This window comes from Pholis gunnellus (assembly GCF_910591455.1).
Source record: "Pholis gunnellus genome assembly, chromosome: 12".
NCBI classification, from domain to species: domain Eukaryota; kingdom Metazoa; phylum Chordata; class Actinopteri; order Perciformes; family Pholidae; genus Pholis; species Pholis gunnellus.
In genome coordinates this window covers 3,810,880-3,825,224 of record NC_136539.1, presented here as the reverse complement: position 1 = coordinate 3,825,224, position 14,345 = coordinate 3,810,880, and the positions used below count along the sequence as shown (strand labels likewise).

Genomic DNA, 14,345 nt, shown 5'->3' with positions numbered 1-14,345 from the left:
CCTTTTCCCTGGCGACAGTCTGTTTCTCTCTCAGGTATTTTTCCCGACAGCGATCACACACTAGGTACCAAGTGCTGCCTCCTATGCCTCCGTCTCCACAGTTCCCAGCCCAACCACCACAGAAGTGACCGATGCTGTTGTAGCCCTGGCCTCCAGCATAGCGACCGCAACCTGCCATGAAATAGGAAGGGTGTTAAAAGTTGAAATGTCTATTACCCAGTAATACAGTACCCATATTCAAAATGAGAAAACTCGAACCAAAACTTCTGTATTCTCACCCGGGTGAGCCTGTCTCATGTGGTAGGTGACGGGGTAAGGGTGAGATTCGCCGCACAGCTCACAGATAGTGTCTTTCTCCGGTCCACCCATGGCGAGCTGTGCCATCTCACCGAATAGATTCCCTCTTGGACGCACCTCGGCCTTCTCCCTCTTCTTCTTCTCCTTCTTCGCCTTCTTGCCGTCTTTCTCGTGCTCCTTCCTTTTCAGGATGGCGCTGGACCCCGGGCTGGGGAAAATCATGTTCTGAGTGGCTGCCTTGATGGTGGCCAGAGAGATGTCCTCCCAGAAGGAAACCAGATGTTGCAACGTCAACGGCAAGATCGATTTCGCCCTCATAGCCGGATGAGAATTCATCTCGTAGGAAGTGGCCTCCCCTTTCCCCTCCTCGCACTTCTCTGGCAGTGGAGGTTCTTTCAGCATGGACAGCACCTTATTTTTGTTGATGCTTCCCATTTTGGAGATGTCCGGGCCGTGCGGCGCAATGTTAAACATGTTGAGTGCAGAGGAGATCTCTAAGGAGTGGCGGTTCTTTAGCTTGCTCTCCTTCTCCTCGGCGCCCTGTCCTCCCAGCGAGCTGCGGATGGGGGCGTGCTCTTTGGTTAAGTCTGGGTTGAACTTGAGGAAGGAGGAGCAGGCCATGGCGTCGTGGACAATACCTTCATGCCACAGGAACGCTGCGAAGACTGCTCGCGAGCATTCGGCCACAGAAGGTGACATGGCCTGTTTGGCAGGCTCCGTGGCCCTTGAAGTACTCTCACCTTTGAACAGAGGCCCAGATTTTTCCTTCTTAGGGCGCGTGTGTCGACTGGAGGCTTTGCGGCTGACTTTGGGCGAAGCGCGGCTCTCTAGTTCCTCCTTGACGGGGGCTTTGCCGATACTGAAGTGCACCTTGCATGAGCCATCTTCAGAATTCTGAGCCTCCACGTTCTCGTCATTGCCATCCTCTGAGAGCAGAGCACTGGAGGTGCACACCTCCACCACTTCACTGTGGAGGTTCTCCTGGGTCACATGTGGAGAGGGAACACGGTTCTCTGCATTGCCAATCACTTCATTATTTGGATCTTTAGGAGACAGTTTAGGTTTTGGAGAGGTAGACCTGCCTCGAAGCGGCTCTGTAAGTGGGACCTTCTTCTTTCTAAGTGTGTCTGGGTCCAGAGTGTACGAATCGGATTTGGATCTCTCTCTTGGAGGGTCCAGCCGGGCTTTAGAGGAAGGGCTGACTTTAGGCGGGAGGTTTTTGTCATGATGGGTTGAAGAGGAGGTGCTGGAGGGACTAGACCTGCCTGAAGAAGATACGCCTTTTTGTTTGGGAGAGGAGGAGCGAGAGCCAGGATTCGGGGACTCAGCTCGGAGTCCTGGGGTTCTACCATCTGCCTTCAGGGCCTGCAGGGTGTTGTGATTGGGCGAATGAGAGCGGCTGTGAGAGTCGGACCTCAGTTTGGCCGTGTCCGACCGCAGGATGAGGGCTTCGCTGGCTGAGATGCCGCCCTCCCCCGTCTTGCCCCTGCTCTGCTCGGATGAGCGGCTTCCCCGACCCTCCTGTTTGGGCGAGCGGTTCTCCTGCCGGTGTTTGGAGGCTGGGGACATGGGCCGCGCTCCGGGCATCAGGTTCCCTCGCTCACCTGAACGTTAATAATTCAAACACAGTTACAACACGAAAGAGGAGTAAACCGGTGGTAAGAGTGTAACCATTTAGCTCTAAGCGCAAAACCTGAGAGGAAAAAAATGCAATGCTGAAAATATAAGGTAAAATGCAATGCAATGAAGATAACTAGTGGACCATGGAAGAGCTGATGAAAGATGGATTCCAGCCCAGTCCTGGGACCTCTCCTACTGATATTGGACCTAGTTAGTGTAACTTTTAATAGCCTAGTAGTTTAGTCTAGTAACCACAAACATCCTGAGTCAATAGCATTTAAGGTCCACCTATTTTAAAACTGAACTTTGAATCAAAACTTGTGTTTTTATTACGCCCTTTTAGTTTTTCCTCTTTAATACAATATAGTGTTTGGCCACATCCTACTTTAGGGCCACAGTTTTTAAGCTTTGCATCAACACAAAACGTTTTTCACAAGCCATCATAAAATAAGTTATTTTTTCTTGTGTTCGTGCCCACCCTCTGTTCAGTCTGAGGGAGGCATGCATGCTGTGATTACCCACCCTTTTGCCTCAGAGCGAGAGATGAGAGAGCAGTACCATGCCCAGCCACGGACACATTGCTTTTGTGCACACGCTCGCGAGAAGCAAGGCGGCGCGATGAACCATCTACAGCGGAAAACAGTGGAGCAGGTAAACAAGCAAGGCATGGAACGCAAGGGGGTCACCACACACACACACACACACACACACACACACACACACACACACACACAGAGAGACAGAGAGAGACAGAGAAAGACAGAGAGAGAGAGAGCACAAAGAGGCAATGGGGTCAAGTCAAGAAGGTGAAATAGAAAGAGGAAAAAAGGACAAGTTCAAGTGACGGGAAGATCAACAGATGGGTAGAGAAACATGAAGAGAGAAACACTTATAGAAGAGAAAAAAAGAGAAGTTACAGAACCAAGAGTTGTCATGGAAATAAAAGTATGCTGTGCATTTAGTAATATGTGCTTTCCATTGAATTTGATATACATTTTGACTCTTTCACTCTTTTAGAGGGCGGCATACACCTTTAGCATGTCGCATGTTGTTAATGAACATCCTCAGTCTCAGTTTTTAGGGAGAAACAGCCCTTTATCATGTAAAAAGGTTTAACAGGACGTTGTTCGTAACATCCCATATTAAATCCATTAAAGTGATCTAGAGTAAGTGTGAAGGGGACATGTACGACAAGACTGATGGCATTAAGGCAGGAGTCGGCAACCTTTACTATCCAAAGAGCCATTTTGCCCTATTTTCCACCAAATAACATTTGTCTGGAGCCGCAAAAGCTATTTGATGTCACAGTTTATAAAGTTTTATATATAGTTATATTATATATACAAAAACTATAGTTTGTTGTATTTATGAAATTATAGAACAAGTATAAAGACACTTGCTATTTTACCTGTTATAACAAGATTGCAAAATTTCTCGCCACATATCAAGCATACAGGTAAGCCAGCATCGTTCGCAGTGAAAGCAAATGAATACGTCCACGCAGAATTAAACTCTATTTTCCTCCGTGACGTTTCCATTTTTGGATTTATCCATCGATAGTTTACTGAGGGCGGGGCTCTGCAGATCATGATCAGCCAGCTGAAGGGAAAGGCGCTAGACAGCGACGTAAGATGCAAGTGGCGGATCGCGTAGCGCTGAATATATTACTATTTTGCTCGACAGAGTTCGAATCCAGGTTGATGCGATCTTTCTATAAATATATTTTCTTCAATGTATTTCTTCATACGTGGCTGTGATGTAGTGCTCACTTATACAATCGTAATCCCCGCAATATATGAGATGTGGCTTTTAGATCTCCAGCAATATGTTTGTGAATGTGTGACGAATCTGGCAACAGATGCAGAAAACAGCTGCTGCTGTTACACGAACACGACACACGCACGGAAGGAAACCAGTAGGTTTGAAAACCAGTAGGACCGGCACCCACTGCATGCCCAGTGTACGTGAATAGTCACGTGATATTCGTTTTGAGGCGTTTAAGTCTGGACGGAGATCATCTCGAAAACGATGCTTAAACGCCGTGTGGACGGAGGACTCAGGGAGCCGCAACAGAGGGGCCGAAGAGCCGCATGCGGCTCCGGAGCCGCGGGTTGCCGACCCCTGAATTAAGGTGATAAGTTAACTGTATGCTAAATTGAGCACATATTAATTTATGCACACAGATGAGGTTTTTTTCCTTCTTAAGACACCTCCCAGGCTCCATAAGTAATCAATCAGGGGAAAAAAAGGGGAAAAAAAGAAAAAATTATCACAAGTAGAGAAAAAGTAGAAATACACAAGAAAAGACCGGCAGGGAGAAAGAGAGCTACACAGGCTGAACAAGTTAAACAGATATTTTTGATCCTGTTCTAAGATACTCATAATACTAAATTGTGGTATTTTGTACTAGAATTATCCAGTATAAGCTACTAGTATGTGCTATATGTAATACTACTTAATGACTGGGACTGAAGTTGTGCCGTTTTAGGGAGATTGGGTCGACTCTAAACCATCAACTATTTAGTCTAAAGTTGTTCACAGTTGCACTGAAGCCCTGGGCTGGTTGAGGCAGAAAATGAAACAAGTTGTTAATCAAGGATGAAAAATGCAGATCTGAAATCAAAGCAGCGAGGAAGGTGATGAGGAAAAGAATAAAAAAAGCTGACTAGCAGAACAAGCAGACAAGCAGAAAAATAAGCAGCTCAGCCTGTTACTTCAGCACACGACAACAATATCCCTTTCAACAAGACGTTTGGTCGAGTATTTAAGTTTGATATCTTGTTTTCAAAAACAAGTGAAAATACCTGTCAATGCATATTCTTTGAAGGCAGTGTCACCGATTTGATTTTTATAAACAAGATTTAAACATGCAATACTAGACATGTCGGCTTGTCGGGGATATTTCACTCTAGAAACATAACTGCAGTGTTATGTGTCACACGTCGCTGCTGCCCTTTCCAGAAAAATACATGAAAGAGGATGAATACAGAACAAAATCAGAAAAAAACAAAAAGCTGCGAGGAAAAGGATCAACACCTGTGCAAGCAAGCGCTGTCAGAAAGCAGGACAGACTTACTCGGAAGCTGTGGTTGTGGCTGAGACAGTTGGGAGGGGGATTGTCCAAACACAAATGGGCTGTGGACAAGGGAGGAGGAGGAAGAGGAGGGAGGTTGGGCGGCTTGCTCAAATACGGAGGAGGAGGGAGCTGCTGAGAGGAAGGGCCCAGACTGAATGGAATTCAGTATGGCACTCAACCGGTCACCTGCAAACATGGAGACAGAGGATGGGGAAAAACTACAGCTTATACTATGGCTTGAGGTTTCCAAAAGGGGGGGTGAGGATCAGTCAGAGTTTATCAGTCATTCAGTCATCTCCCACGACGCCGCGCATGTGTGAAATGGGAGGAGCCAGGGTCCCGGAAGTAATAATCCTATTGATTTTCTGTTCAGACAATGCAAGTGGATTGGCGGGAGCACTTCCAAGGCCTGAATGGGCATCCACAAGGTGAGCAAAAAGTGGAAAGGTACAAGGCCCGGGTGGATAAAACATAAGGAGAGAGGTGAACTACGACTCCCAAGAAACATTGGCAAATGGCATTTGCAGCAGAGTTCAAAAGCTGTTTAATGTGCAGCAGCTGAGCAGCTCCTTCGCTATGTAGCCTGAGCGGTGGACTTTCATGTTGTGAATGTTTGTTTGGTGGCTCGCTCGACAAGCTAAAGAGCGGGAAAAGATGCGTGTTCCTGTCTGTGATTTAGAAAAGAACGAGACTTTAGCAACTTTAGACGGCCAAACTAACGTTGCTGCTTCATGCGGGATCTGATTGGCTGTATGTACCGTCTGAAAGAAGGTCTCCCCCTAAATAGACGAATACCTGTAACGGTATTCCGTCAAATGAATGCTAAACAAGGGTGTATGCTGTAGCGGACATACGCAATGTCATTTCAAATGGACTTTGTTATGAACTTACACTATCGTTAAACTATCCAGGAAACTCTTGTGTTTCTATGTTGTGGAGAATTGATGACATCATCACCAGAAAACTTTCAAACAGGGTTGTACAGTGTTAAAAAAAAATACTTCCAGCACCAGTGGCTCCTCCCATTTCGCAACTGTATTTGGGGATAGTTGAGGAAGGGGGCAGAGAGGGGGGGGGGGGGGGGGGGGGGGGGTCTCTTCTCATGTATTCATTTCAGGAGTCATTCTTCCGAGAAAAACATGTGCGTCCTCGTCAGAAGTTCCAAAAAACGTGCTGGGAGAAAATGGACCCTTCTCCATATACCGTATATATTGAGCTGACACTGCATCAGTAATCATTCAAAGACTCTTGTGAACGTGCAACAGAAGTCTCTCACTCTCTTGACACAACTGAGTAGTTGTGAACCAGGTACAAAACCCAGTCACTGTGTTGTTTTCAAACATGGATTTAAAAAAGTTTAAATCCGTTCCCTTTTCATCAATTGTGGGAGGCTGCCTGGCTGAAGGCCGGATGGGGGAACTCAACCAGCACGGCTGAATATTGAAGTCTGAGAGAATCTGTCAAAGAGGTTGTTCTCCAACTTGCTCAAAAGAGCTTTGCCAAGGACTGGTCCATCAAGCTGACCAATCTGAGGGCAATCCACCTGCCTCACAGCATGATGGGTCCATCGCACAGGTGGCGAGTGATTCAAACCCTCTATCAGATGGTCCAGCAGTGGCCGTCACCTTGACCTAGGGTTGCAGAGGCTTGAGCAAACATTCAGCGTGCTAGTGGTAGACAATTTCTGCATTCTTGGGCAGATCGGTCATCTGGCTTCGAAAAAAGCCAAGAGTGAATGTGACCAAGATGCATATAAACAGATTGCCATATCAAAACCACCTCAGAAAAGGTGATGTTGATAAAGGTATAAATTCATCCATCTCTCCACGTAGCCACATGAAGTTGCCACATAGCCACAGTGACACTGAAATGAGTCATCCTTCTACTCGTCACATTAAAGCAACAGAAACAGTGGCAGTCACACAGAAGGCTTAATAGCATGTTAGTGTTTAGGAGCCTTTCCATCCCCCTCTGGACTGGAGTAAGGCCGACACAGCTTTGCATTGAGCACAGTGAAAGAAAATTAGTGGCAACCAGACTTGGGATCAGCCTAACAGAGACACATATGTGGTCACAAATGTAACTACAACTGACAAGTGTGAATGGAGCCTTTATTCTGCAGTAATGGTGCAATAGCTTAGTATTATTTGAATAACCATGGTTCTCTGATTAGCATGGCTAAACAGGTCAGCCTCCTCTTTTTCAAGCAGTGAGGAAGAGTTAAGGCGTTTGAAAGACAATTGACACAGCGTCAGCGAGACATTCAGGCAGAAAGATACACAGACACATTTGGGGCAAGCCGCTCTTTGACGGTGCAGCAGAATAGATGTGTTCATCCACGGGATGTTTTCAGTATTCCACCATTATACTTAAGAAAACATGGATTATGTAAATGATCAAATGTTTTCAAAGAGACTGAATTAAGGCGAAAAAGGGTAATCTGTGTTGGGCTAAAGCACCGCGCCCAACGAAACAGAGCCCGGAGCAGTCGGAAATGAACAGAAGCACACTGACTGGCCCATGCATACAGACAACGCAGAGATGTTGGGCATGAAATCGCAACAGTATACATGATAAAAAAGCATGCACAAAGAAAGAGAGATGATAGATCGGTGACAGATCGCACCTGTGATTTTAAAGAGATTAACTGAGCCATAGAAATAGAATGAGAGTAGAAGGGACATTCCTGTGCAATATAACATAGCAGGATGGTCAGGCGGCGGCCATTTTTATGTGTACCGTTTCCATTGCAAGGAACTGTTAGCGGTGAGCGCCATTGTCTTTTGAACTAGTCAAATAACTACGGCATATAGTTCTACTCTCATTCTTTTTTGATGGACTGACCCATACTGGATCACATACACGTCGTGGATGTGCTGCTATAAATTGTGGAGGTCGTATTTTAAACAAAAGAGGAAGTTGTACTATCATTGCGATAAAGATGGTGAAAATGTCTGCATTTCCACAACTAAAATGAAGTAATGTATAAAAAAAAAGTCTCAATCCAAAGCATAGAGGGGAAGTCAGGTTAGAGAAAATAAAGCGGGGAACAATAAAGACGAGGGGTGCAGAGTGAAGTCAGAGGTGAGGTGTACATCAGTAATGACAGAACAATCTTCAACTACTGCCCAATGACTCGTAAACGAACAGCATACAGCAAAGTGGATGTTGAAAGCAAAGTGATATGCAGATTGAGGATCTGTGATAGAACGTTTTTCTGTAAAAAAAACAAAAAAACAACAACTTTACGCCACGTCGAGCTGACCTTTGTTGTTGGAGATGCCGTAGTCAAAGCCCTGCGCTCCGTTTGCTGCGGCTCTGTTGAAGGCCTGCACGGAGAAAGGGCTGGGCGGGGGGGTCTGGGCCACGTGCTCAAGCAGTGCTTGTTCTGTAAGAGCAGATCAAACTACGTTATCTAACAATTTATAATTATAATAATATTTATTTGTACAGAACATACAAAAACAGCTCACCGTCATCGTGGCGAAGGTACTGATTTCCACCGCGGTCTCTGGCCAATGACCAGGCCTCTCCTTCATCGCTCTCACAGAACTCCACTACACTGTTCTTATCCAGCTGAACCCAGTTCCCCTCTGAGTTGACCACCTGATACACAAACAACACTCTTTATCCACACTCACACACAAAGTGAACACTTTGTCTCACACACACACACAGCACCGTCGCAGACGATCAATAACATGCAATCATTGGATTCATCTGATTGGCACTGACAAAATCCACAGCAGTAGATCACATGAATTAGATTTTGTGCATCAGCAGACACTGCGGGACAAAACTGATGTAGCTAAACAAAGACAATAACTTACTCTAAGAAAGGGGTAGCTTATTGAAAGGTAAATGCATGAGGTTGTTTTTTCTCAATTCCCTGAAATATTATCATTTTGGAAGAAAAAAAAAAGACAGACGGAAGTATTAGTATGTGCAGGCTGCACTTCTCAGATCTCAGACAGGGCATTCCAAGTGCAGAGGAAACTATTGAACAGCATGACACACCACAGCAGCCAATGACAGGGCATATCCAAAAGAGGCGGGGCTCCGCTCATCACCACGCCAAAGACAATTTAGAAAAGTACCGGAGTTATTGACAGGATGGTTAAAAGTGCAAGAAAGAGACATTCAAGGCACAGACAGGCTCCAGCATTTCATGATCACACTTCCACCGAAAAGTCTGGAAGGCGGCCGAATACGACACGCTGAAACGGCAATGGATTCGTAGACAAACTGAAATTAGTGAATCAGGAAGCACGCGAAAAGTGTCGTAGCCGCAGGGAGTTGATCCTCGAGTGGGAAAAGATACACAACACACACCCGCACCCAGAAGCACCTGATGTATTCCCCTCAGACAGCCAGATTACATTCTTTACATTCAAAATCAGTTTAGGAAAATAGAGCGAACGCTAATCTCTGAGAATTATGGCCAAAATCTACTAACATTGGCTACATTACAATATTTCAACTAAAGCCACAAAAAAGAACAAAAAAAAACACATTGCATCATTTGGGGTGAGTGCGTACCTCGCCTATGGCCTTGACCTTGTTGCCAAGAACTAACATTCCAATGGGGATACCCCTAAGGTTTGGGCAGCTTCTGATGTTGTGACCAGAGGGGCCGGTCTTCACTACCTTATAAAGCCCCGGGCCGCCGCCCTGCCCTGCCCTGCTTTGCGCCCGAATGGGGGCCTCGTGGGAAGGGCAGCTGCTCACCTCCTTTACGTTCTCCTCCGATTGGCCCCTGACCTCCTGCAAGAGGTGAGAGCAATGGATTAGAGGCAACGTACAGTAGCACAACAAAAACGTTTCACTCCAGGACAAGGTTCAGATCGCTAGGTCCGGAAATGTTACGGGGAAGAGCCACTGTTAGCAGTGTAACGGGCAAAAGAGCATGTACGCTCCAGAGCAATCTGCCCTGTAAAGAAAACACAATCATACGTTCATTTTTTAACGCTAGGTCATTTCTCATATCGAGCAGTTATAAATCAAGTCTGTCACTAAGGACATGTGCTGTGTGATCTTCAACAGCTTTAAGCGATAGACATTTGGGGAATCATTTTCTCGGCTAGAAACAGCAAACTGTTATATCTTGATTATTCAATTTGTAACCTCAGTGTGAAAACGATACGTTGCAGTTTCCCATGGGGGTCATGAATGGGACTATTTTGTGGCCGGGTGTTTCCTGGAATCTTCTCGATACTGTTCCTGGCAAATAAAAAGTCCAGAACATTAGCCTAATAAAACCACAACCTGCCGTTTTTAAACTTCAGTTGTCGTATAGGTTAAACACGTGATGTATAAAGTTTGAACTAGTGAGCTTTAGGGGTTGCTGGCAAGTGGATTTTGTTACAGGACAGAGTCAGGCTAGCTGTTCTCCCCGTTTCCAGTCTTTATGCTAAGCTAACCTAGCTGCAGCTTTCTATTTACAGTGCCGACATGAGAGCGGTCAAACTGTTCTTATTGAGTCCTTTGAGAGGCTGTGTCATGATCCGGTGAGATACTCTTGTTCTACAATTACTACAAATCACAACATGGACAACTGGAAACCTATTTAGACTTCCATCCTCAACAGCAGGAAGTGATATTCCAAAACTACATTTATTCCCCGGGATATTTAAAACAATGCATGTACTGTACATGACATTGTAAATGTTTCAATATAATTGAAGATTGAAATACTCGCAGCAGAAACAACATGAGAATTTAACACACCACGTAGTGATGCTGTTAAATGACCAATAGACAGTAGGTAGAACGTATTTTCATACAGACTAAAGGGAGGCATGCTGTGACGCACAAGGATACAGGATCTCATGCAACAGACTAGACGTTAGTATCTTCAACCCCCATGCAACACACAAGTCTGAACAGTAATTACTTAAAAAAAGAATTTAAATGGGATCGCTGCGCTGAGTCTGTGGGCCAGAAGCCGCTGACGTACTGTTTCATCACTGAAATGTCTAAATGAAACAAAGTAGACAACCATGCAGCTGTTGTTCGACCTCTTATGCCCGACTGCAACACTGTGGGGAGACTACAAAGTCACAAGGGGTTCAAGGGGGACAAGTAGAGTGACAGATAGGATGATAAGCTATGGGGCATGTGTCCCTCCTTCATACAACTCACCTGTGGCGGGAATATAGTTAAGGGAGTCCACGACAAAAAGCCGATATCCCTGACTCCTTGGCTAGCGTTAAAGACATTCTGAGCAACAGATCGTGAGACAGTCAACAAAAAACAGTAGACGAGAGAGAAAGAGATTGAGAGAGAGAGAAAGAGAGAAAAAGAGAGAGAAAAATAAAGGAGGGGGAAACAGGATGGGGGAAGGCGCTCGTGTATTTTTTTGGAAGAAAAAACAATTGGGTTTTTTTTGGCTTGGCTCCTTTGGAATTCAGCATCAGAGGGTTATTTGAGAAGGTGAAGAAGAGAGGACAGACTCTGACAGGCCAGATGGTGAAATTGTGGAGCACTGTCGATCCAGGCCAAGCCCGTCAAATGTTTGAACACTTTACAGTAAGTGTAAAAATACAAAAGAAGAATTGAAAGGACACTCCAAACACAACGGGGTGAGTATTTCCAAATCCACGACCAAATGACATAAAAAGAGGAAAACTTCCAAAAAAATTCCCCACTTGGATGATGTAGTGTGTCATGCTGTTCAGACAAGAGACCTTACATGGAAGCCTCCCAAACACCTAAAGCCTCCCAATGCAACGGGTGGAATTGTAGAGCAGTACAATTTTCCCATTGAAACTTTTTTTGCGGACCAGTGATTGCTTCATGACAGAAAACCACCTGGATACCAACAACTTCTTTCAGATCATTTCCCTGTTACTGCAATATTCAAGTCTTCGATCACGTTCCATTGTAAAAGATGTTTTTAATTCTGTTACATGTTGTGGCGGTTTTTGTGGCATGGAGCAAAAATGTGAGGGAAACACTTGTTAACACATGCCGTGGTGTAAGGGTGTTTATGAGTTTTGACTAGTGAGAGGCAATGAGGAGAAGTGCAGACTAACTTCACCACAGGATGAAATCACACCGTGGCTACCCTTTTTTCCTCCTGCATTGGGGTTCACTTCAGTGCACTAAACATACGTGAACATTTCCAACTGCTGTCACTTTGTGGTGAACTTTGTTTTGCCGTCAAACGTGAGTCAACACATGCAAGCTCCCAGCTGCTGTTCCTTTGCACGGTGTGTTAGTGAAAGTTTCATACTCTGTGTTGCTACAACTAGATGTTTCATGCGAGAGAACACCGCAGCAGTTACACTCTGATTAAAGCTCTCAATTTACCATGCTTCGAGTACATTTGGGGGAGTGAAAAATAAACTGATTGTTAAACAATAAAGATGATCTCTGAGCTTTGTCCCCCAAATGAACAGCACAGGAGCCTCTGTCTTTATCAAACTGGGACGGGCCGCTCAGCGGGGCCGTCTTCTACTTACGTCGGCTGGGACCAGTAGGCTCCTGCCCAGGTGCTGGTTAAAAGAGAGGCACCAGGCTTCTGTGTACCCATTCATGCTGGGAACATACTTCTTTACTGTTTCGTCATTGAGCCTGAGCCACACGCCATCATCATTGTGGATCTACGGGGGGGGAAACAAGAGCAACAGGGCAGGGCAGAGCCATGCCGTCCTATTACTATGGAAACAGGATGGGCAGCGCCCTCATACACACACACACACACTCACTCACTCACACACACACACACATACACCTCTGAGGTTGCAGGACAGTCTCAAGTCAAACAGTAAATTGAGGTTACAGCAGGGTGCATTTAAGATGGATACAAACACAGATGATGTGTTGCATTACAGTACAATCATTGAGCCAATGCTTTGACTGCTACAATTTTAAATTTGGGGATTTAAAGGCATCTCGTCCTTTGGATTTATGTTGCAGGCGCTCAAGCCTTTCATGTAGCCTCAGAGTATCTTGCAAGAGTATGAAGCAAATTAAAGTTAAGTGCAACCAATTTATAAGCTTTGCAAGAAAGTAGTTCTTATTTAGAGAGGTAATAACACATAATACATCGAAGACACCAAGCAGGACTCAAAGGTTCTAAAACTAGCAAAAGAAAATAGCAGACAATACTTATGATTCTATCCTTACTGATTTAAAGAAGACGAACCAAGGAAATAGAATCAAAGTGGCTCGTGCTCCAGCTGATATACTTCTAGAACATAACGTATACTCTGCCTGGTCTAGAGCCAGTTACCTCGTCAATGAAAGTGATGGTGCCATTGACATGCACTATGCCTATCTGTTCACTCTGCAGGGAGGGGTGACTACGCACACGCAGGCCTGCGCTGTCCTTGGACACAAATTTGCGGACCTGAGAGAAGCAGAGGGGGAGATGGAGACCGTGAGCGGCAGGAGCAAGGAACAAAAAGAAAAAAGAAAGGAGACAAGAAGTGCAGCAGGAGGAGGAAGAGGAAGCAGGGCAAGTTGACGGTGGGAGGTCGCATGCTTTAACCCACACGGAGCCTGCTTCCAAGTATACACACACACACACACACACACACACACACACACACACACACACACACACACACACACACACACACACACGGGGAAAGACGAGGAGGCTTTAGGAGCTTTTTTTTATCCTACATTGACACTTGTGTGTGGAAAAAGGTTTTTTTGGCCACAAATGGACTCGATAATAAACTTTTGGTATTTAGTGCATCATATTATCAATCGGTTGCTTATTTGTACATTCAACAAAGTAAAGCAACATCACACTGGAGTTCTGTGTCTTATCACCCGATAAATGCAAAGGAGGTCTAAGCCTAGTAACGCTGGGTTCGTCTGCAGAGTCTTGAAAACACCTGAATTCCTTCACTACACAAATATCTTGGCCAAAATAATTCACAATAATGATATTATTGTGATATCTATAGAACATTTGAAAACAAACAATGCTATCAGTCAATCTTTAACTTTGTTTATTGTGCGTTTTGTCTCTTTTTTGGCAAATGAACTAAACTCAAAAATATGAGTGTCGGTGGGTTGAGAGTCTGTAAATGTAATCATGGCTGGGCGACGTGTCCAAAATCCTTTATCCAGATATACGTTAAATCAAATGAAAAGTATTTTATCATATAATCAGATTTTCTTTTTAATTCAAGCTTGTTATCAATTCAGATGATATAATTGTGTATCACAATATCTTCATGTACGATTTCATCCCAATATGATTCCATGAGAAGACGATAAATCATATTGAATTGAACCATAACCGTATATATAAAATGATTTAAGAGGCACTAGATTATTTACACAATATCATCATATGTGCATTATTGACATAATATCAGTATTTCATTTTGTA

The 14,345-nt window shown here is 44.7% G+C and overlaps 1 protein-coding gene across 15 annotated transcripts in view; it reads right to left on the bottom strand.

Annotated features, from left to right (window-relative positions):
* mycbp2 (MYC binding protein 2) overlaps window positions 1-14,345 on the bottom strand; it is a 65,310-nt gene that overhangs the window by 9,965 nt on the left and 41,000 nt on the right. For 5 of the 15 annotated variants that reach the window (XM_079169661.1, XM_079169669.1, XM_079169668.1 and 2 more), the window contains 8 exons: window positions 13,230-13,346; window positions 12,457-12,597; window positions 9,533-9,757; window positions 8,467-8,599; window positions 8,259-8,381; window positions 4,994-5,179; window positions 279-1,901; window positions 2-171 (listed from right to left, as the gene is read on the bottom strand). In XM_079169661.1, the coding sequence (XP_079025787.1) occupies window positions 2-171; window positions 279-1,901; window positions 4,994-5,179; window positions 8,259-8,381; window positions 8,467-8,599; window positions 9,533-9,757; window positions 12,457-12,597; window positions 13,230-13,346 (2,718 nt within the window). Of the gene's footprint in view, window position 1; window positions 172-278; window positions 1,902-2,439; window positions 2,545-4,993; window positions 5,180-8,258; window positions 8,382-8,466; window positions 8,600-9,532; window positions 9,758-12,456; window positions 12,598-13,229; window positions 13,347-14,345 lie in introns of all 15 variants that reach the window. The other 10 variants (XM_079169674.1, XM_079169663.1, XM_079169662.1 and 7 more) reach the window with 8 other exon arrangements.